General features: G+C 31.0%; 1 protein-coding gene and 2 long non-coding RNA genes across 4 annotated transcripts in view; 1 reads left to right on the forward strand and 2 right to left on the reverse strand.

The window, feature by feature from the left end:
- LOC148191350 (uncharacterized) overlaps positions 1 to 24894 on the reverse strand; it is a 94005-nt gene that overhangs the window by 52159 nt on the left and 16952 nt on the right. The gene's annotated exons all lie outside the window — the stretch shown is intronic.
- LOC148191352 (uncharacterized) lies at positions 633 to 1949 on the forward strand. 2 transcript variants are annotated; one of them, XR_015782886.1, is made up of 3 exons: positions 673 to 1031; positions 1130 to 1275; positions 1617 to 1949. It is a non-coding gene; the product is annotated as an uncharacterized LOC148191352 (long non-coding RNA). The 2 variants fall into 2 exon arrangements; XR_015782885.1 differs by having other exon boundaries at positions 633 to 1031; positions 1130 to 1949.
- LOC124845698 (uncharacterized) overlaps positions 8794 to 24894 on the reverse strand; it is a 31884-nt gene continuing 15783 nt past the window's right edge. Inside the window, exons 4-14 of the mRNA XM_088102079.1 lie at positions 21907 to 22626; positions 20880 to 21692; positions 19400 to 20011; positions 16977 to 17972; positions 15016 to 15798; positions 12889 to 13260; positions 11565 to 12377; positions 9687 to 10631; positions 9470 to 9528; positions 9321 to 9378; positions 8794 to 9122 (exon numbers count right to left, since the gene is read on the reverse strand). Coding sequence (XP_087958205.1) covers positions 9487 to 9528; positions 9687 to 10631; positions 11565 to 12377; positions 12889 to 13260; positions 15016 to 15798; positions 16977 to 17972; positions 19400 to 20011; positions 20880 to 21692; positions 21907 to 22626 — 6096 coding nt within the window. The 3' untranslated portion in view covers positions 8794 to 9122; positions 9321 to 9378; positions 9470 to 9486. The remainder of the gene's footprint in view (positions 9123 to 9320; positions 9379 to 9469; positions 9529 to 9686; positions 10632 to 11564; positions 12378 to 12888; positions 13261 to 15015; positions 15799 to 16976; positions 17973 to 19399; positions 20012 to 20879; positions 21693 to 21906; positions 22627 to 24894) is intronic.

Consider the following 24894-nt stretch of genomic DNA (forward strand, 5'->3'; position numbering starts at 1 on the left):
CAATGGGAAACTTAAACTCCCTTTGTAAAATCTTCGGAGTGTTTCCAATGTGATAAGCTGTAGCAATATTTTACTTCCATGCATGTCAGATTGGAGAAAGATACTGTACATGCTATCAAGTGTTTTAAACTCCAACAACTAATGACTTCAAAGGTTTCTAAGTTTCTTGACAAAAGAATCAGTTCAAGAGTTTCCTAATCCAATCGAAACCAGCTCTCCAAAGGACTCTAACTGAAATACTTTCAGCTGCTGTAAGACATTATTACGAGGATTTTCACAACAGAACATTTTCTGGAAAGAACCATCACACACCACAAGTTTCTCTATATGGGGAACTTCTTCTAGAATTTCATATCCAAATACGTACGTACCTCTTCAGTATCGACTTGATTCTCGGTGTGTGATTTTAGATGCGTATAAATGTGAGAGCTGAGTGAGCAGTAGTAAAATTACACTACAAGAAATTATGAAATTATATACAAATCATTATATACGGATTTAGAGTTGTATAAAAAAAAGCTTTATATACGGATATTATATACGGATTTTTATATACAAATTATCCGTATATAAATTTCGTATATAATTTAGCATGAGGTGGCGAGAAAGTTAACCAAATGTTAACGGCAGATGTTATATACGGATATGGGAAATATGTTTTTTTAAAAAATGAATTTCTGATTAAGTCAAGCTGGAAACCCGTATTCACACTCATTCTGAACCTCTCTCGAGCTCGCACACTCACAAAGCACTCTCTCGAACCCTAACACTCACAAAGCACTCGCGATTTCTCCCTCGCCTTCACAAAGCACTTGCGATTTCTCCCTCTCTCTCCCACTAGCAGCATCACAAATCACTCGCGAGTCCAATGATAATCGCCTTTCTACCATTTGTTCTTCAATTTTCCACCGATTAAACCTCCATTTGCACCGTTTAAACACTTTTGTACCGATCAATCTTGCGTTTGAACTGATTAATCGGTTCATATTGAGTTTCTCCCCCTTTTTAGGGTTCCTTCGGTCCTGATTAGGGTTCGTCCTCCATTTTAGAGTTTTTCCCCAATCGTTCTAGCTTTTATCCGTTCGTTTAGGGTTTTCTAACATTTTCTTCCGTTCATTCTCCGTTTCAGTCTCGATCTCGAGTTCGTCTCATTATTCCACTACGTTTCCTCATCAAGGAAGCTTCGAATGAGTTCGAGTCGAGTCCACGTTACTCTTCTGGTCATCTCGTTGGAGGCTAGTGGTATTTAGAGCAAGGTCGAGCACGCTACATGAGGTAAGTATTGCTTTCCTTGTTTCTATTCATTTGTCTTGAATTGATTCAAGTTGATTGTTCTTTGTTTTGAGTTATGCATATCTGCTTGTTGAGTTTTCTTCAATTTTTTCGCATTGTTAATTTTACTTTTCCTTTGGTGTCTTGATTAGTTGTAAGCTGCGTTTTGTTTTCATTCATTGTTGTCTTGAGTTCTATTTTGTGATTTTTCTCATAAACTGTTTGTTTAAAATGTCTAAGAGAGCTAATATGAAAATGTTCATTCTTGAATCAAGCCTAGCATTCACGTTCCTCATTTCCTTTTTCTTATTCTCTCTTTTCATTTCTTCTTCCTCGCCTATAAGTCATGAAATCCATTGTGCAATGAGACGTGAAAGGAAGCAATTATGTTCGGAGAGAAACGAAATTAGTAGAGTTAAGAAGGGAATGAGTGGGAGAAGAAGTGGAAATCACAAAAAGGAAACGCAAAAAGAGTCTGAGGAGCTAACGGAAATAGGAAAGGAAAACAGAGGCCAAGGTATGGGGGAGTTAAATTGCTTTTGATCTTGTATCTTGTTGTTCTATGAATTGTAATGGTGTCTTTGGATTCTGGAATTTATATAATATAGTTGATAATAACTTAAATAAGTGTATGAATGTATTATTTTGAGAAATAAATGTGTATGGGTGTTGTTATCTTCGCTTGGGTTGCAGTTAGTGACATGTATGAGTATGAAAAAGTAAGTATAAGATGTATGCTCTGTTTTGGAAATGAAATATGGTGTGTGAGTGCTCATAAATCTTTTTTTCCATTCCTCCTGAGGAAGTCTGTTGCATGTATCAAGTGTGCAAATTGGTTTTAAAAGTTATTTAAGCCTAACTATGGTGCAATTACTGTTTTAAAAAGTGTTTTAGTAAGTTATAGTGGCTGAAACTTGTTGGATGGTATTTTATTTAACTTTTAGAATCCCGAAATTTTTCTGGTTATGGTTTGCTATGTATATTGTCTCAGAATTCTGCATAAACTGTCACTGGTGCAAAAAAAGATTTTTTATACATATTAAAAAAGATATTTTCGAGTAGGTACAGGAGCCGAGAGTATAAAAAGTTTTTGATATTTCACACCGGTTTTAAAAACGGTATAAAATTGTTTGTAATAAGGGTACAATTTAAAACAGGAACAGTCAAACATAAGCTCAAGACGTCGATCTGTATTGTCTTCTGCTTTGGATTAACTCAATTTCTTCAGGGGAAAGGGAAGGGTTGATCCCATAGATACAACCTCTTTGTTTTGTGTTGTACATTTGGATAAACTTCCAACGTTTCCAAAAACATGCAAATCATGATAATAAAATAAAATAAATAAAACGACTTACAAAATTAACAACAAATAGAACAATAACGAAGTACAAGCAGGTTCAGCTCACTGTATAAAATTGAAATAATGTGAACTTTCATGCTCAAAGAAGCTTCATAATTAATGAAAAACTATATATTTCAATGTCTCAACTCAAGATGCCAATCCCATGTTCCCCTCTTTCGAAATCACCACATGTAAAGGAATAAATAGAGTTAACAACTTTTTTCCAAGGATTAAATAGAATTGCGATTTTTTTAACAGTTTTGCTAGAAACCACCAACTTTACTTATAGCTAATTATTCAGAAATGCAAAAGTTCTTCTTTTCAAATCACATCTTTATCACACAGTTGTGTTTCCCACTTTGGAAACAAACTAAAATTTGTCTTAGATTTAAAATTCAATTTAATTTTCGTAAAATTGGAAATTGTTTCCACTGTCAACTTTCAGTAAGAAAATATAACTTGCTTCTGCAATTTAAGCATATTATAAAAAGATCTCTAACTATTTTTTAATTTTTTAATTTTTATTTTGTGATTATTATTGAATTCTTTAACTCTTAAAACCATCATAAATTTTCATTATTTATTAGTTTTAAGACGCGAATTCCTTTTTTTAGTTTAGGAATAAAACTAAGTAGATATTATTTTGAAATTTAACTCAAGCTGACTGAATGAGACAATTAACGGACAAGGATGTAAATTACATATTTACTTAATTTTAATTTGATTTTAATTTTCTATCACATTAAATTTTAAATTATATATGTTTGATTAACGTTACCAGAAGTAATATTGTTGGTTTTAAACGTTTTAATATTTATTTTTATTCTTCTCTTAAAATATTTACTATTTTTCTTTCTAATTTAATATAAGATATGATTTTATTCTTTACTCATAACTTCTTTAAATATTTTATATAGGAAAAAATTAGCATCTTTAATATTTTACCAAATAACATATTTTAAACAAACTTTCCTTTTAAAAATCCTCACAAACCAACAAATAAAATTAAATAAAATCCTACAGCGAAAACAGCACAAATTCATCGAATATAAATATTTTATGACGAATTTCTTAAACAAAAATCTTTGGTAAAAGTGTTATAAAAAATATTTATCAACATGTTGATGGTTGGTGATAAACAAATTTTTAATCCCAAAACGGAGTCAAAAACTTATTAATACCTCAACAAGTATACCGAATCGTATCAAGTAATAATAAAAGGTAAAACCAAGTATCGTTTCCCAAGAGACTCACGACATTAAATAGTTATGTGATTACTCAACTAATTAAGACTCTAAAGAACATATTTTGGGGTTTTTGAATGCAAATACAACAAAATAAACATGAATGCAATTTGATCAATTGAGGCTAAACACAAAAATGAATGAATGAAGTTGATGATATTGTTGTTGGGGTTTAGATTTCACCTAATTTACTCTTATGCATATATGAATTCATCTTCATTAATGTTAATGTCACTTTCTAATTTACCTTAAACCCGATGTCTCGATGAAGAAAGCCTAATCCTAATTACTGGTTCATAATGTCTTGTCTCCCTAGCAATTAATCATGCATTACATTCGCACAGAAGCTTAAAGGCAACCAATCCTCCTATCCCTATGTCTAGGTAATATTGCTCTTGGGAGAATTTCCCCAGTTCTTGATTTACCTATATGTGTCCATATCGATAACATCAATGATCATGCAATTGAATGAGTTAAAACAAGCATGCAAAGAGCGTAGAGAAAAAACCTTAAAAATTAATGAGTAAAGCATATATAATCAAGAATCAATTCAATACTTGAGAGTTTACAAAGGTTACATCTTTCCCAACAACAATAAGGTTTAGCCCTCAATCGTCATGGAAAAACTAGATGAACAATGGAATGAAAGAATGGAAGAGATAGAAAAACCTTATAAAGAGAAGAGGAGAGTCGTCATCATCTCTAAATCTACCCGTAAGGGGTGAAAAGTGTGTTTCTATGTATAAGCCATCAAAAGATACTAACCATAGGACGTCCAAGTCCTTAAATAGACCAGAAAAATAATAGAAAATGAGTCCAAGCCCAAAATAGATCATAAAAGTGATAGAAAATGGGTCTAAGCCCACGAAACTGGCGCTCAGCGTTGGAAATTGCACTCAGTGGTAGGTGCGGCACTCAAATGACACTCAGCGATGGCGCTCAGCGCATGATCGTTCAATTTCACTTTTGACCGATCGGTCTTACACTGTTGACCGATCGGCATGTCTTCTACCACTTCATTCAGCTTCTCCTCTCACAAACCATTTGGTTTGTCTATGTTTTTATGCAGCCGTTCGGTCCTCAGTTACACCGTTCTGTAGTTTTCTTTCTTGCTCACACCGTTCAGCCTAGTTCCACCACCTTCACACCGTTCGATCTCTGTTATGAACCGTGCGGTCTGTGTCAATAACCGTTCGATCTGGATTCTCCCGTATCCTACCGTTCGGTCTGTCTTAGTAACCGTTCGATCTGGGTTCTTAATCGTTCGGTTTGGATTCTCTCGCATCCTACCGTTTGGTCTGGTATTGTTTCTGACTTTTCTGGGTTCCAACTACGGTGTGCAAAAAAACCCTTACTCGCGGGTATCCATGGATAAAATCTGTTACGGATATTTAGTACCCGCGGGTAAGAGGTACTCGCGGGTAACGGGTAGCGGATATTTTAATATTCGCTTATTAACGGGTCGAGTTCGGGTATCACACTATCTATACCCACGATTACCCGTTACCCATTAAGCAAATAAAATTACACATTTATCCCTTATTAGGTTTAAGAAACTCAAGGTTTCCATATTTTCCTTTCCGCCGTTTCTTGTTTTCATTTTTTTCTACTTCTGGAAGAGTAATTTGTTGGTGATAGATGAATCTCCTCAAAGATGTGAGATACTGTCTGCTGAAAAAAAAAAATGGTATTGTTCTGTTCCAAGTACTTCTTTCTTCTTTCCCTACTTTCTTCATTCTTTTCTTTCTTCTTTCCCTACTATCTTCATTCTTTTCTTTTTCAGATCTGTTGTGAGCTCATCGTTGTTTACGTTTCATCCCTCAAAAGTTTCCTTCTTCCTGCATTTCAAAGTCTAAACACTAAACAAAGCCAAATGAGAATGCGTTTTAAAAAATGAAGAGTCTAATCTTGCCCTAAATATGATTTTCTGATTTTTCCCAAATACAAAATAACTAAACTATTGCTACCATTTATCCTAAGAATGCTATTTTCTTAGCTGAACTTGTTGCATGAGTGACATCCCAAGAGGAGCGAGACAAACACATTTGGTTTTCGTCTATTATCTTCTCATCTCCCTCTTTATCAGCCACAACTTTCTTCAACTCTCTCCATTTTTAATAGAATAGCTTGAGCTTTCTTAGCCGGTGTCATTTTGGTTTTTTATATGATATATATAAAAGTGGGTTCGGTTAGCCTTACCTTACCTATGACTCTTTCTACCAATTCATATTTTATTCATCAAAACTAAACCTGTCATGGAGATTTCTACTTGTCATGGAGGAACTAATGGCCATAACTATAGTGCTCGAAAAACGGTTTCAGTAATAATGACTCTTCCTACATTTTCAATACTAATTAATGGAAGATTTCATTTTCAATACTAATTAATGGAAGATTTCATTTTCAATACTAATTAATGAAATGTTTTTTTGCTGAAGTTGGAATAGGAACAGCCCAAAACCTTCTCGACTGTCCATGACCTATATTTCCTTCACATTTTGGAAATCTAAAATATTTTTTTAAAAACATAAAATAATTTTTTAATAATATTTGCGGGTATCTAATGGATATCCGCGGGTTAGAAAAAATCTGCAGGTTTTTTTTATGCGGGTATCTGACGGGTAGCGGGGCGGGTAACGGGTACTTTTTTTCATGCGGGTTGGGTTCGGGTATCACCCTATATGTGCCCGACTTGACCCGTTGCCATCCCTAGTTCCAACTTCTTGCTACTTCAAATTCTTTCATCCAATTCATCTTAATTCCTGTCAAAACAAGGAAAATCAAACATAAAACTCATCCAACTCTTTTATTTCCAAAACTTAAATAAAAACATGAGTTCAAGCAAGCTTCTAAGTCAAAAAGGGTGTTTTTAGTATCAAAATTAAGTATAAAAATAACAATTTTTCAACCGTTATCAGTTGATAATTATTGATGACAAATCCATTGATAATTATCAAGAGATAAATCTATTAGTAAATATCGAACCATAAATATATCAGTAATTATCAAAAATATATCTGTTTGTAATTATCGACAACCAATATCTATAGATAATTACGTGAAGCAGTAGTTGACATTACTAACGGTTATCTGTTGATAATTTTTGTTGGTAAATTGCGGGATAGTTTAAGTGTAATGGACGGTATTTCCTACCATAGATTGAACCCTCCACGTAAAGGCAATCAAATAATCTGTCAAACAATTAAATCCATGACATTAATATGCACACAAACATGTTAATGTAATTGATACGTACACAAAACATTGTGCAATATAAATGTTTATAAAACTAAAAAAATTCTAATAATTTGCAACTTCATTGGAGAGTTGGGATAATGTTGGGGTGGATTGAGGTCATGTGCATCATAAAATTTAGAAATGCTGAAGTTTAAACATGCAATGACAAACAATATGCTTCAGTTGTACATGAAATATTGTTAATTTTGATTTCATTTAATTAGGAAAAAGACTTCTGAGCAAAATTTTCACATCTAATTGCATTTGAACTTTAATAATATCTAGAAGAGGCATATGGTTCTCGAGTGGCAGAAATAAAGAAGACAAACTTAATGGTTCAGGTCCTTCTTGATGAAGAAATGAAGTCTAAAATCTATTCTTGTAAAAGACAGTAGGAGGCAAGTTTGATGAGCAATTTTCTATACCTATTAATTATTATTACTGGAATAGTTTTTACAGGACTTGATTCCCTACATTTTTCCTTCATATATAAGGTTTTTCACGTTAAGAAAAGGTTTAGTTTTGGTTAATTTCTTTCTTTTATTTGGTACATTTCATTACTTTGCATATTTTTTATATAAAAAAATTATGTAAATTTGATTTCCATGAGTATCTATCTTGATTTCAAATAATTTCCAGATTTGGTAGCTTGAATAAAACCAACTTTTTCATAGGAAAATAATTTGTGGTACATTTGAAATTAACTATGATTTTGACAATATGATAGTTTCTAATGTTTGCAAGGAAGTAAACTGAACATTCATAAACTCTCTTTCAAATGTCATGCTCCATTTAAAAGGTTTTAATTTCTTTATTCCGTCGTATTGCAACTCTACTTCTCCATTTTAAGAGGTATAATATTACCATGACACATTTTTACATTCATTTGACATAGAGTATAAAGGTAAAATAGTCATAAAAGTGTAAACTATTACATTTTTTTAAGAAAGAAGAAAATAAAAAGTAAGAAATGGTATTGTTAAATGTGTTGGGTACAAACAATGTCCAACATCGGATAAAATATGAAATACACATGGGTTTATATACACATCAGATACATTCCTTAGTAAGACGCCTTTTGGAGCGGTACCACAAGCAAATCCGTGAGGGCTTAGCCCAAAGCGGACAATATCTTCCATTTGGGACCAAAGTATAACCTTGTAATGACAACATCCCCAAAATTGTCGACCAACATTTTGTGGAGTGAGTTCTCACCACTTTGCTTCCAGCAAAATCACCACATTTGCAACGAGAGATTATCCCACCTCCCCTCCAACCACCATCATGTGAGGATTAACGCCAAATTCTTTCTGACCCTATATTGGAACAAGAAGAACAACCTTGGGAAGAAACCATTTTTATCTATCCACAATCACTTTGCTCAAAAAAAGGAAGAAGTTGCACGAACCCTAACCAACGCTAACCCTTTTATTTTATCCAATAACTTAAACTTTAAACATTTCCACCAAGTCAATTCATTTCACATTGTCATGTATTCATCAAAGTGCACAAGTCATTTAGTTTTCGCCACGGTGGCAGTTCCACCGTTAAGTTTTTAATGTCAGTAAGGCAAAAGGATCATGTTGAACATTTATGAGGCCTTACTGAATTTTTTTTTTAAAACGTAGGACGATTTTAAACAAAAATCATAAAAGTAAGGACCAAATGATGTATTAAGTCTAAAATTAACAACATATGAATACAAGCACACATTTTTTTTTTTATTTTTTATGGGCATAAGCATGTACAGTCAATATTTAGTGACACAGTTCATGACTTCAACTTTACTCAATATTCATGACCGTTCATCACTTTTAATCTCACACATTACATAATATAAATAATATAATGTATTTCATCTTCAACGAGGTAGAACAATACAATTGTTTTTTAAACTTTTTTTTTTGTAAAACACAATCACACAAAAATAGTAAAATAGAGACAGATTCATCTTCATCCACTTTTTAATTATGCCTTCAATCTCCTCTTAATTACTGCAATATTGTAGTCGGCAACTCAGATTCAACCTATACAATTTATAAGAACAATTACTACTTTCATAAAAGTTATTAAGAAAAGAATATGAATTTAATTATAAAGGAAGTAAAAGTAGCATTATATATAGAGAATATCATTCTATAAGTCTCAACTAAAACATCACAGAGAAATATCCATTTAAATAGAAATCAATAAAACATTAAATTAAACTAAAAAAAATTACTTACATAATCAGTCATAATCATCATGTGATGCTGTGAAAAACTGCTTCTTATTGATCACCATCTGCATATGCATAGAGAAAATGATAGTATAACTCATAACTCACCATAAAAAAAGTAACAATTTTAGTAGCATTAGATAATATTTGATGTACCATATTCACTATCTGAACTATTGGAGAACTGAAATGATGGCACTAGAAGCATCTGGAGCCTATTTAAAACAAAAGAATTTTAAGCACGATGCAACTAAAAAACACATTACACTAAAAATAATGTCTGAAAATATTGTTATACAGGAACCTAGAATTCTTGGACAATATCATCTATCATTATCTATGAAGAAACATTAAGACGTAAAAGTGTAGGTACCTCCTTTGCAGAAGTTTTGAGCACAGCAGAATTGAGATCACTTTCTTTCTGGGGTCTCTCGTATTCTGAACAGTACCATTTTGTGGGATGATTTATTTTGTTTACTGCACTGAAAGTTTTCATAGAGCTACACTTGATGACGTAGACTTCCTCCAAGGAGGGTAAAGTTAAAGTTAAATTGCCAGAATAAAAGCACCCTAGCTCATCTAACTTTTCAAGATACAAATCCTGGAGCTGCTTAAATATTATTTCTTCGTCCTCATCCGATTCTTTCCCCTCCTTCGACACAATCTCTTGAATTGATTTACATTCTTTTATCTTCATTGTTTTGAGTTCAGCCAAACCTTTTGCTGTCGAAGATGTGAACAAATATGGCAGACTATTGCAACTTTCTACCTTCAAATAACTGAGCCGAGGAAATATTATCCCATTCTCATCTAATTCATCCCCCTCCTTAGATTCATCTGCAACAATTGCCATCAGTCCCTCGCAGTCTTCCACTACTAGATCTTCAAGTTCCACAAGACTTTTGGCTGCTGATGCGGGAAACACACTTTTAAGGCCCTTACATTCTTTTACATGTATTTCTTCTAGATGTTGCATGCATAGAATTCTATGAGGATCTTCATTCCAAACATTTTCCAGATTTGGCAACTTCGATAAAACCAATTTCTTCAAAGGAAAAGTAATTGATGTGTCTTTTGTTGTACATTTGACATCAAATATGGTTCTGACAGGATCACAATTTCCAACTTCCAATGTTTTCAATCTAGGTAATAAAGGAAGTAAATGGAAGGGTAGCACTGCATCTGATAAAAATCGACAGTCATTCACCGTCAATTTGGCCAACTCCCTGAAACAGAGGTCGGGGATATGCAGTGAGCCATTCCATATCTCTTGTAGTCCTGGCCTACTTTTCAGATCAAGTTCCTCACGCTTTGAAATCTGCACGTCCAAAACAATAAATAAAAATATGAAACTAATTATTTACAAGAGTCAATGATATCTTTTAAATTAGTACTCTACAAATATGAAATACTCACTATTTTTACTATTAATTATATTTTATTACAAAAAAACCCCACTTTACTTTATATAAAATAAATTGTCTACTGAATCCCGCTTCCTAATTCACAGTACTTGACTTTAAGACTTGCAAAACCAAGTTAAGAATTGAGACTTATAATTTTATTTTCTTATCATAATGTTCAAAATTTGTTGAACCGTTACGGTATTTTTGAGACGTTTAAATAAATAAATATAGATTGTTATGAATAATAAAATTTATAATTATTTTAAACAATGTTCTTTTTCCTTATTCTTCATATTTATTATTTTTAATGAAAAATAATATATATCACGAACTCTTTATTATTTATATTTTTTTTATTTTGAAATATTTTAGTATAGTACTTTTAAATTTTTTTCACATAAATTTCGTTATAGATATTAATTAAATTTTTAAATAAATATTATAATTTTGAGTTGAAATTATAGACAAAGTGTGAATCAGACGTTATAGAATAAAATTGTAATAATCAAAATCCATATATCTTTTTTTTTGTGACTTAGTCTTGCAGTAGGCAACTCTTAGTAGTTAACAAAAAATATGACGAGTATAATCCTATCATGAATATTATTTTGGAGAATTGTTAACCATACATAAGGTTACAGTTATATATATTTTCTCTGTCGCCTAGATTTGCAGTAGGCTATTGTGAATTTTAAGTATCATTTATGACTATTACTTGAAGAATTGTTTAACAAAGTATAATAATTTTCAAGCATGTTGTCCTAAGCCGTATTGCATATTTAAACATGAACTATAGATATATAATCAATGGCCTATCAGAGGGTGTATTTTTTATAACGACGTACCTGTTTCAGAAATTCCATCTTCATAGTAGAGTTGAGACCAGTTTCCAATGTAGTGTTTGATCCTTCAAGTTTCACTTCAGACAACTTACTTGCCTCCAGAGTACCTCCACATAAACTTACCATATCGTCGCAATTTCTTATTGACAATTCCTCCAACAATGGAAAATTTAAACTCCCTTTGTAAAAGCTTAGGAGATTTTTCAGAGATTTAAGTTTCAAACAATTGAGCTTCGGAAATATTATTTCATCCACGTCAGATTCCTCCTCTTCTTTAGACACTATTTCTTCAATCGATTCACACTCTTTTATCTCCATTCTTTGGAGTTTAGCCAAACTTTTGGCTGTTGAAGATGTGAACAAATATGACAAGCTATCGCACTTTTCAACTTGTAAACATACCAGATTCGAGAAAGACACTTCGCATGAAACCAAGTTTTTTAAATTGGAACAGCTAATGACTTCAAAGGTTTCTAGATTTCTGACAAAGGGTTCAGTCCATGAATTTTCTAAGCCAATGGAAACTAGCTCTTGAAGGGACTCCAAGCGTAATTTTTTCAATTGTAAAAGAATTTCACTATTATTAGGTCTTTGAAGGCAGAAGATCACTTTGAAGGAACTGTCACTCACCACAAGCTTCATTACATTTGGCAACTGTTGTAGAAATCCATACTCCGGAAATTCATCACACTCAATATCAAAGCACAGACCGAGAACTTTTAACTTGTGTAAAAGGTTTCTCTGAAATTTCCCATCGACAATCATCTTCAATTCATTTTCACCCACTGTCAGATGTTCTAAGTTCGGTGTAATTAGCTACAAAGACAAACCAATAGCGAAGTTAAAGCAGTTAGCACAGTCATATATATTCGTTTCTCTATATAAAATTGAAACCGTGAACTTTCATGCTAAAATAAGTCTGATAATTATTAAAGACTAAACAAATCTATTTAAAATAAAAATAGGTGTGAACAAGTCAATTTGAAAGAAAAAACGTTTATTTAAAAAGATGAACAAGCCAGGCCGGGTAGCTGTTACTAAGGCCATACCGTATGCACTTACAACAATTTCGAGTTTAAAATTTTAGATGAAAAATTTCATAAATGAGATGAAAGGTGGTTCCTCCGTGAAGAAAATAATGAATTGTTTATAAAGATTTAAGCAATATTTGATGCATGATAATTTCAATGGAAGTAGAAGAATATCTGTAATTGTCTTGGAAAAAAAATCCTCAAATGCATGTACTATTATGCTGTTGCAATGTAATCGACTATGCTTGAACTTGGGCAAATCACAGTGTCAATGAGGTTACAGTGGGGAATGTAACCTTAGGATTTGTTTGTTCTGGATCAACTGGATTAGGCTCTGTAACAATTTCAGCAGGATCTTCGTTCCAAACAGTTTCAAGATTTGGCAGCTTCAGTAAAACTAATTTCTTCAGAGAAAAAGTGATTGTGTCTTGTAAATATTTGACATCAAATATGGTTTTAACAGAATCACAGTTTCGAACTTCCAATGTCTGCAATTCAGGTAACAAAGGAAGCACACCGAAGGGGATTACATATGATAAAAGTTGGCACCCATCCACAACCAAGGTTTCCAAGTTAGTGAAACAGAAGTCGTGGATTTGCAGTGAGACACGCCATATCTCGTTTAGGTCTGCCCTATCTTTGAACTCAACACTCGATCTCCATCCAATCTTGCGAAATCAGCACATGTAATATGAAATTAATCTTTTACATGGATAACAATAATTCTGATTTTTTTAATATACTTTTGCTAGAAACCACCAACTATGACTAATTTTTCAGAAATGCAATGATCAATTTTAATAGCTTTTCTTTTCAAATTACATTTTTCTTACAAAATTCTATGCGCTACTTTGCAAACAAGGTAAATTTTGAGTTAGATTTAAAACTCTTTCTAATTTTCGTAAAATTGAAAATTGAGATATGTTTGACATATTCACTTACTATAATTTTGTGTGAACCTATTACTAATATTCATTAAAAAAAATCAATAACTTGTAGAAATTTGTAAATATTATTAGAAGTAACCTTTTTTATGTTGGTTTTAAATTTTTAAACAAATTTTTATTTTTTTTCTTAAAACATTTAATACGTTATCTTTTAACTTTTATATAAGGTATGATTTTATTATTTTTAGTTTTTTGCATTAGATAATGATAGATCGTTTTTTTAATATTTTCCTAAATAAGATATATTGGCAATAATAACAAGATAATTGTTGTTAAACTTTTGTATTTTAGAAATGCAAGACATACATTGTATCGAAAAAACTTCTCATTTCCTCTGTAGAATAAAAATGTAACACACAGTTTAAAATTAAAGAAAACACACATTTATTTCACACATTTTAAGATAAATTAATGCAGCTTTTCTAAAGTTAAATTATTTAAGATTTTTATCTTTTATCTTTATATTATACACTATAAGAAAGTCTCTAAATAATAACAAATTTTAGTGATAACAAATAATTTGTTAACTCAGTAACCAATTTAGAAACTAATTTATAATTTAAAAATTATTGATAATTAAAATAGTTTCTAAATTAGTTAATATAATACATTAGTCTCTAAATTTATCACTAACATTAATTACAAAAATTTGGCTATCGAAAGTAAATTAATTTCTAAATTGGTCTCTGGACTAATTTCTCTAAAACATTTGTATTGCTTTAATAGAGGTATAAGTATAATTTCTATGAAACATTTTAGTAACATCACAATTATCAAAACCTTATTAGTGATGTCTTATTTAAGAAAGCAAAACTGATTAAACATAGTATTTAGTCTCAATTTGGGAGTTATTAGAATTTATCTGCCTAAACTTCTCTGCAAATTTTTTAGCATGAAACATATATTATTTTTCTCTCTTTGTAACAAGTTTGCGCACTATAGGTAGTCATAAATTTATAAAAGTTGTTTTTTTTTTGCAGATATCTGCTAGCAAGTACTATACATAATTTCCATCCTAAGTAACCATCGGACATGGTCATCCAAAGGAGTTTTGATAAGGTATGTATTCTTTTATATATATGAAAGATAACATCGAATAAACTTTAAGAATGTTAAATATATAAAGAAAACGCCAGGTTTAAATGCTTTACACTTCCGTATAAACAATGTAATTACTACTATTCATTCCAACAACATAAAGCTAACTGGTGAGGGAGAATTCTTAGATAAGAAAATAATATATATATATATATATATATATATATATATATATATGAGTTATTTGATTTCTGAGTTGAATGTTTTGCACGACTCAATTTGTAATTTTTTTTCCAATAAAAGGTCTAAAGGAAAGGTAGATACACTTGATTACACCTCTATTATAAATTTTATGTATACTTATTCTATATTTTTTTTTTGTTATCATAGAAAGTGTCCCTTATTTGCTACCAGGATGTTGAATAAATAAACACGTACCTTGCTCATAAATTTCTCCCACAGAGTAGAGCTAAGATCAATTTCCAATGGAATAACTTGAGACAACTTACTTGCCTCCAGAGTACCTGGACATAAAGTTACCATCTCGTCGCACTCTGTTATTGACAATTCCTCCAACAATGGAAAACTTAAACTCCCTTTGTAAAACCTTCGGAGATTTTTCAGATATTTAAGATTCAAACAATTGAGCTTTGGAAATATTATTTCATCGTCATCTGATTCCTCCCCTTCATTAGACACTATTTCTTCGATTGATTCACACTCTTCTATTTCCATTCTTTGAAGTTTAGCCAAACTTTTGGCTGTTGAAGATGTAAACAAATACGACAAGCTATTGCAGTTTTCAAGTTTTAAACATATCAGATTCGAGAAAGACACTCTGCATGTTACCAAGTTTTTTAAACTGGAACACCTAATGACTTCAAAGGTTTCGAGATTTCTGACAAAGGGCTCAGTCCAAGAGTTCTCTAACCCAATGGAAACCAACTCTTCAAGGGACTCCAAGCGTAATTCTTTCAATCGTAAAAGAAGTCCACTATAATCTTCATTATTAGCACTTTGACAGCAGAATATCTCCTTCAAGGAACCACCACGTACCACAAGCTTCTCTATATTGGGAACCTGTTCTAGAATTTCATACCCAAATGCATCCGAAAACGAGCAGAGTGTAAGAAATTTTAAGTTGTTTAAGAAGTTTCTCTGAAATTCTCCTCGCAAAATCATCTCTACTCCATTTTTCCCCAGTGACAAGCACTTGAGTAACTGAGAAAAAGCACAAGCAAAAGCAGGTTATGGCAATTAGTAATCCATCTCTTTTATATAAAGACATAAATAACCTTGCATGCTCAAAGATTCCTGATAAGTTATAATCGGTGACAAATTAACTACGTGATGGTACAAGATTGTTTGTAAAGGTTGGCGCAACCTTAGTTTTAGAAATGCAAAAGTAAAGGCTGCAGAAATGTTTACTCATGCACAACTTAAAAGTATAGGCCTGAATCATAAATAAGTATCCAATAAGTAATTTTTCGTATTGTTCAATCACGTGGGTAAAATCAATGCACGTTTAATCACATTATAAGAATAGGTTATAGGCATGTCGGAATTCATTTTCATGTTTGTTACCCAAAGTTACACATAGATTGAGGGTTGAGGGCTGGAGGCCAACGATGATACGTAATAATCACTGTCATAGTTTTTATAATGTAGAGGACGAATTGATGATGTTTGACCTATAATTAATTGAACATACATTTGTTCGTAGAAATAATGTAAGGAAAACACTTGCAGCAAAGTGTAAGTCACATGCTCAATGATATCAACTCTGTCTTGTAAGTGACTTGCAGCAAAAGTCACATCTCATTTATATAAAAGAAAATGATTCTTTGACACTACTATCACCACTTGACAATTAGGTAATATACTAATAAAAAAAGGGAATTTTTGTATTTATTAAAAAAGAAATTAAAAAATAAAATAATAAGTATGAAGATTATAAAAATTTATTGAGTGTCAAAGTATTATAATCCATGTATAGAATATTTGATGCATGCAGATAGTACGTATAGGTGTATATGTAGGTGGGTCATAGGAATTTTAGATATGTTGTGGGATGGGTAGTTTCTTCTGTATCGGTAGATCTATTACGAGGGTCACATAATCCAAAGGCACAAACATTTGGTGGATGAAAGAAAATACGATATTTATATTTTTTTTTATGTAGGTTACCTCAGTATTATGGACAAAAAATAATCTTAAGTTATGACTGATATAAAATGTAAGTTTGAGTTGGAGAGGAATGATAAGTTGATAAACACAATTAGAGACATCTCAATTATTCCTATTTAATATATTTGTTTTTCTGATGTAAAGTAAAAAAATGGTGTCCTTTAATATTTGTGTAATTGATCTGGATCAAGTAATAAAACACTAGTATGTACCTTTTTAGTACCGACTTGATTCTCGGTGTGTGATTCTAGATGTACAAAATTGTCGAACTGCAGTGAACAGTAGTAAAAATACTTGAACATGGGCAGACCCTTTAGTTTCAATGATCTCACCCAGGGACAGGGGAGCTCTTCGTTTGTTCCTCTTGCATCTGCGATATTATTCTCTGCAACAATAGTCATCAATCCCTCACAGTCTTCCACTTCTAGATTTTTAAGCTCCACAATATCTATGGCTATTGATGCAGGAAACACGCTTCTAAGACATTTACAGTTCTCAACGTGTACTTCTTCTAGATGCTGCATCCTTAGAATTCCATCAGGATCTTCATTCCAAACATTCTTCAAATTTGGCAGATTGGATAAAGTCAAATTCTTCAAAGAAAAAAGGATTGGTCCTGTAGATGTCACATCTTTGCTTTCTGTTGTACATTTGACATCAAAAATGGCTTTGACGGAATCACAGTTTTCAACTCCCAACGTTACTAAATTAGTTAAGGAAGGCAGCAGACTGAATGGTAACAGAACATCTTCCACCACTAGATCTTCAAGTTCCACAATATCTTTCGGTACTGTTGGTGGAAACACAGTCGTAAGGCGTTCACAATTCTCAACATGTACTTTTTTTAGATTATTCATGTTCAGAATTCTGCGAGGATCTTCATTCCAAACATTCTTTAGATTTGGCAACTCAGATAAACTCAATTTTTTAAGAGAAAAAGGAAGGGTTAGTCCCGTAAATGAGACATCTCTCTCTTGTGTCGTACATTTGACATCAAATATGGTTTTGATAAACTTACAGTTCTCAACTTTCAATTTTTCCAAATTAGTTAAGGAAAGAAGTAAATTGAATGGTAGAAGTACATCTGATAAAAACTGACAACCATCAACCTTCAGAGATTCTAAGAGACAGAAGTTGGAGTTTGGGATGACCTGAGACCCAAAACATAACCCTTGTATATCTCTCTCACTCAAATTTGATGTACTTCCCTGCAAAACAAATTATATTTTCGTCACATTCAATTTTTTTTATATTTCCATGATATATATATATATATATATATATATATATATATTTCCAGAAATTGGTTTGGTTAGATAAAGTTCCTGAGGTGTTTAGATTAGTTTTTTTCTCTTTATCTTCTTTTTATATGTATGCTCCTTGAGCCTTGTAACAAGTCAGAAACTCTTTTTGTATTACGCTTATTTTTTTTAATAAAGTTTCTCCTTTTCTGCTATGCTGATGTTTATACACACATACACATAAAATTGTCTATTTTCATTTGGTGTTGTTGATTTCATTATATGCTTAATGTTTAAATATATCTTATAGATTTCAATGCAACAAGTGCATCTAACATCCAATCATAATGTTGAAATATTTATTGTATATTTGAGAAATCAACATTTAATAATCATTCTTAGACAACTTATATTTGAAGAATCAAATAAGTAATTTCATATTAGTGGAAAAAATATGATGTATACTAATAAAATAGGGATGAAATAAAGGGTGCAGTCCACTTCCGGTTTCTATTTACTGAATTTTAAATTTGTTTCAAATCAACCTTTAACTTGAATGTTGACACCATCGTTAAATTCAATTCACATTATGAATATAATGGAATTAGTCATTTTTGTCTTAAATATAATTGATAATGGTTAAACTCGTGATAAAGATTGATGTTTCTTTGGTTCAAAAATCCTAACCCTATTTGTTAAATTTGCTTAATTTGGGCACTTGCCAACATAGATCAATATTGATTAAATAATTATCATAGTTATCTATTTACTTAATTTAAATTGTAGTCAAATATCGAGTTTGAGAACTTGTATATATACCTACCCAAAACCAAATACAAATTAAGTATATTTATAATTAAGATATTATTCTAATTATTCAAATAGTTATTTGTATTATTATATAAAATAAAGTCCAACATCATATATACTGTTTGTTATCTCTACTATATATTTATCGATTACTAAGAACTTATATAATATATATATATATATATATATATATATATATATATATATATATATATATAATTTTAATCAAATATAACAAGTAAATAAGTACATAATGACTAGAATATGAATCTCAAATTCAATTAAGCCAATTTATGATTACATAAAATCAGTTTTAACAATAATGTATTTTATTAAAAGTCTTACATTAATCAAAGATAAAAACAATTTTCATGTTTGTAAAATTAAGGTAGTTTTAAAATTTAATTCTTAACCCTCTTTAATATTTCTTTATTTATCTTTGTATTAACTGTTGTTTAAATAACTTTTTTCTCTAAATAATACATTTTTTGTTTATTAATGAAACTGTTAATAGGAAGAAATTTATATTTTATAAAATTGAAATAATAAGAGTAAGAATAGATAAAGTAAAGTGTGAGAATTGCCTGTTGTTTGGAGCGATGGATAGAATATTTGAGGCGTGGCAATTGTTCAAACGTCAATGTGGTGAGTTGATGAAAAACAGACTCTTGGGTTGATCCTTCTTCTTCTCCACTCCTTTCATCCTTCCTAAATATCTCTTCCAATTTCTCACACTCTGTAACTTTAAACACCTCAAGTCCGGTAAGATCTTTGGCCACCGACGCTGGAAACAAAGTTGTAAGACTCCTACAAATATTAACACGCATTTTCTCTAGCACATCAAGGTCAATAATTTCCTTCGGATCCTTGTCCCATACATGCTTCAGTTGTGGTAGCCTATCTAAATACAATATTTTCAGACGGAATATTCCGGAAGGTTTTGTCATCACCCTGTTCTCATCATTCATATTAAATATCACCTCTGCATTACTGCAATACCGTACTTTTAACTCTTCCAAATTGTGAAAGCAAGAAAGCAAATGAGATGGGATTATATGCTTTAGAGTATCACACCGCGATACTGTCAACCTTTTCAAATACCCAAAGTTGTTTTGCTGCCCCCAATGAGTGTCATCCCATAGTTGCTTTTTAATATTATCGTCAAGCCACAGATATTCAGTATATGCGAAACTGACCTGTAAATCAGACAAATTATTAAATTACTTCTCTACCTTTAAAATTATTAAACAGATCTCCTCAGTATTTGAAGCTAAAAACTTTAATTCTCTATCCTTCGCTTTCATAATTTAATATATTTTTATTTTAAAATTAAAACTGTAAGATATACTTATGATGTTCGTACAAATAACAGTAGAAATGTTATATAAAATTAAAATGATTAAAGTATTATGTAAATATTAATCAAATTTAATATACTCCATAATTTAACATAACTAGCAATATACTATAAAATATATAATAATACTATTTCTTATATTTTTAGACAAGTATTATATAATACAATAATTTATAAGTTAAATATTTAAAATAATTTTATTTAATAAAAGTATTCATAGTGATAACAATGAAAACATAAGTAAAATTATTAAAAGTGTTATATTACAATTAGTTTTAAAAAAATAATTATTTTAAATTAAAAATTACTCACTCATTACCGTCAGGATTGTGTAAATATTCATTTTAAAAATATAAATTTTAATATATAGAAAATATATGAAATTATTATATATGTTTTATAACAGTGTCGTGTGAGAAAATCACTTAGTATCAGATTTAAATTTAAAGAAAATATCAATACGATGCTCAGGGTGTATCTTCTTTTACAGAAAATTAAGGCTAAATAGAATGCTTTAAAGAACCAGATCGAATTCACTCTTTCAAAATCTCAACAAACATACTAATTAACGTTTAAAGCTTTTATGCCAAAAACAAGGATTCATAATTTCCCATAACGTGATTTTCTCTTTCGACAGAAGAAAAGTTGATAAGATTAGGATAAACGAAATTAGATAAACGAAATTAGATAAGCGAAAAAGTGAGTACCTTATCATTGAAAATTTTGTGTATTGTGGCATTCAAGTCACCTTCCCACTGCCACTTTGTTTTTTCATCTCCTTCCACACCAAATATATTCTTTAACTTCGGTGCTATTGATCTTTTCTCACTGAATTTCTCCATCTTCTCACATTCTCTTACAATCAATATTTCCAGTGATGAGAATTCAAATTCACACTCCTTGTGACTGCAAAAACTTGCAAGCTTTTTTAGTCCCACAAGTTCTATAGAAATCAATTTGCTGAACACAATTTTCATCACTTTGCCTTCTTCACTTTCCTCCATGCTTATTATTTGCTCTATTTTATGACAATTGATTACTTTCATTGTCTTGAGTTGAACCATACTTTTGGCAGTGGAAGATGCCATTAAGTTCTTTAATCGATGACAATACTTCAATTCCAAATGTGTCAAGTAAATCAATGATACAGAGGGAGGAGCCAAATTGCTTAATTTATAGCAACATTCTAATCTTAAAATCTCTAGTCTCTGTAGAACTTGGCCTCGTTCAAATCCTAGATCCTTTATATTTGAAGAGGAGAAAATTAATTCCTTCAGCTGCAATACAATCCCCAATCCTTTTTGTCGTCCAATGTTTGCTTTTGGGGCTAACTCTTTAAAATAACAGGATTTGAATTTTAGCTTTTCTAGATTTGGTATTCTGTATGGAAACTGGTTGAGAAGATCGACACTTTTAACTGAAATCAAAGTAAGTTCTTTTAGACGGTGCATTTGGTACTTCGGTAACAATTCTTGTGCTTCGTCGAAGTCAATTTCCATATGTTCCAAGTTGGGGAATACCTAATGAATAAACAAATAAAAGTAAATAATATAAAAGATTAAGTGAATTTTTATTTTTATTTAATTCATATTTTATTTCTCTCAAACAAAATAGTTTTTTCTTCATTTAAGTTGTCTTTTTACTTTTGTATCTTTTTATTTTCTACCAAACATATAATAAAAAATTTACTAAATGTTTTTTCTCGAACTCCGACAAAGATAGAATATTGCTTACCTCGTCAATTGAGAAAACAAAATTTCCCACTTTGTTTGTTGTATTAATGGTATCTTTGACAAATGTTTTAAGCTTCAAACATTTTGTCACACTCAACTCCTTCAGCTTTGGACACTTTATAGGATATTTCTTCTTGTAGAAATACTTCATGTCTGGTAGACAATGTAATCTCACCGAGGTTAATTCAGGAAACACCAATAGATCTTTGTTAGTTTCCAATGCATCTTGACTTGCAACAATTTCCTCCATTTTATCACAATACAATACTGACATGTGTTCAAGCTTTGGAACATCTTTGGCAACAGAAACTGGAAACAAATTCTTAAGTTCATTACAACTATCTACATCTATGGTCCGCAATTTTTTAAAGTTAAGAATTCCATTTGGATCTGTACTCCACAATTGTTTTAACTTTGGTAGCTCTTCAAGAAGAATTATTTGCAACTTTGTGTCTATCCCTCCAAATTCATCTATTTCTTGAGAATCATTGATTTCAAAAATCACTTCAACCGACTCGCACCAATAAACTTTTAAGTTGTCCAAACTTTCAAACCACCCTTCCATGTGACTTGGAAAAATCTTGTCTAATTTATTGCACTCCTCAATTTTCACAGAAATGAGACTAGAAAAGGAATCAGCACTCACTTTAGTTTGCCATATATCTGTTAGCTTATTCATTTTGGTAAGGTGGATTTCCTCTAACTTAGGGAAGATGCAAACCTGTATTTGAAAACAAACTATTATTATATATAGTAGATAAGCAAAAATGCACAACGTAAAGTCTGATCGAGAACCTATTAAAGTATAATGTAAATTCTAGAACAATATAAAAAGCCTAAGATAAAATTATTGAAATATAATGAAAATTATAGAATATTGCAGAAAAGTCTAAGACAAGAGGAAAAAAACAAAAAACATTCTACAAAAATCTAGAAAATTCTACATAAGTTGTGGTTAGCATTTTCTAAAGTAATCTATAGGTCTATAAATACACATGTACACTATCATTTGATGTAAAACAACATTTATGGCAACCACAATACAACACAACTACAAAATATATTTCTTCCAACTACTACTTTCACATTCTACTATCCACACATTTTTTTCTATCCCATCAAGTATACCTTTCACAACTTCAAAATGGTAATGGTGGTAAAAAAATTTCAACTACTTAAAAAAAATTATAACTTCATTCTATACTATTTCCAAAATATTTTCTCGACCAATGACCACTACCAATCAAACACCATCAATTATAGTACCTATTTTTATGAGAGAAAATTATGATTTTTGGAGCGTCAAAATGAAGACATTCTTTTGCTCCCAAGATTTATGGGACATTATAAAAGATGGACTCACTATTCCAGAAGACACCTTTACTCTCTTTACAACTGAGAAGAACGAGTTTAAGGAAAACAAGCAAAAGGATTCAAGGGCTTTATTTTCTCTTTAACAAATAGTTGATGACACAATCTTTCCAAGAATAATAGGATTCACAAGTGCAAAGCAAGCTTGAACATAATACAAGAGGAGTTTCATGGAAGTGATGAGATACACAATGTTAAAATTTATTCTCCAGGACGGTAGTTTGAATAAATAAGAATGAAAGAATTTAAGATCATCAAATACTACTATTCTCTGATAAAAGAAATAATTATTCATATGAAAGCCTATGGGAAAAATATTCTTAACAAAAAAATCGTTGAGAAAATTTTCATTCCTATTTCCCAAAAACATGATGCAATTGCAACCACGATTGAACAAGAAAGGGATTTAGTCATATTGTCAGTAAGACAACTAATGGGCTCTCTTAAAGCTTATGAACAAATATTGAAAATGTGTGAAGAGGACTTTGTCGAAAATATCTATCAATCGAAACTAAAATTATGATCTCATAATAAAAAGTGTGAAGGAAATAAAAGTATAGGAGAAATTTCTATAAATAAAAAAAATTCTAGAAGTTTCTCTATAACTTGTTAAGGAAAATATCTTTCATGTGACATATGTAAGAAGATAAGTCATTCGGAAAAAATATTATTGTTGGCATCGTGGAAAACCTTAATGTTCATACTATAAGATATTTGGTCACGTTGAAAAGTATTGTCGTAATAAAAATAAGCATCAAACAAACTTTGCCGAATAACATAATAACGAGAAACACTTATTCCATGCCAACCAAGAATCTTCTAGCGGAGAAGGAAATTGGTACTTGGATAGTGGACGCATCAATCACATGACCAAAGATCAAAGCATCATCAAAGACATCGATAAATTTGTCAATGTCAAAGTTTGATCGAGAAACAACACCATAGTGGAATCTCGAGGCAAATGAAGGAAAATGAATATTCTCTTCACTTTGAGAAAGATACATGCAAAATTTATATAATAGAAGGTTAAAAATTGGCCAAATAAAAATGGTGAAGAGAAATAAAAGTTTTCCTATAAGCTTTAAAAATGGAATTAATATTACCATGAAGGTAGAAGTTGATGACTTATGACTTTGACATAGGAGATTTGGTCATTTCAACATACATGTCTTAAAACTTTTATATGAAAAAAACATAATGAGAGATCTTCCATGATTGAAGAAGAATAATGAATCATGCAAAGGATGTCTCATTGGCAAACAACATCGATTACCATTTTCAACAAGAAAAAGCATGGAAAACAAAAGACTTACTAGAGTTGATTGATACTGATGTTTGTGGACTGATAATGAGGCCTTAACACACTACAAAAATTTTTGGAATTATCAACGAAATTTTACCCACAGAGATAAACCTATCAGCAAAATTTAAATTACCAACAGATTTTATCAAAAGATTTAAAATTTTAATTACCGATGAATTTTTTTGTTTGTAATACATATTGTATTTATCGACATATTTTTTCATCGATAATACATTTATCAACGGATTTTTTGATCGATAATACATATTTCATTTACCGACAAATTTTTTCATTGATAAAATCCGTTAATAAAAG

Source organism: Vigna umbellata, chromosome 11 (genome assembly GCF_029865625.1).
Source record: "Vigna umbellata cultivar VRB3 chromosome 11, Vumbellata_1.0, whole genome shotgun sequence".
Lineage (NCBI taxonomy): Eukaryota > Viridiplantae > Streptophyta > Magnoliopsida > Fabales > Fabaceae > Vigna > Vigna umbellata.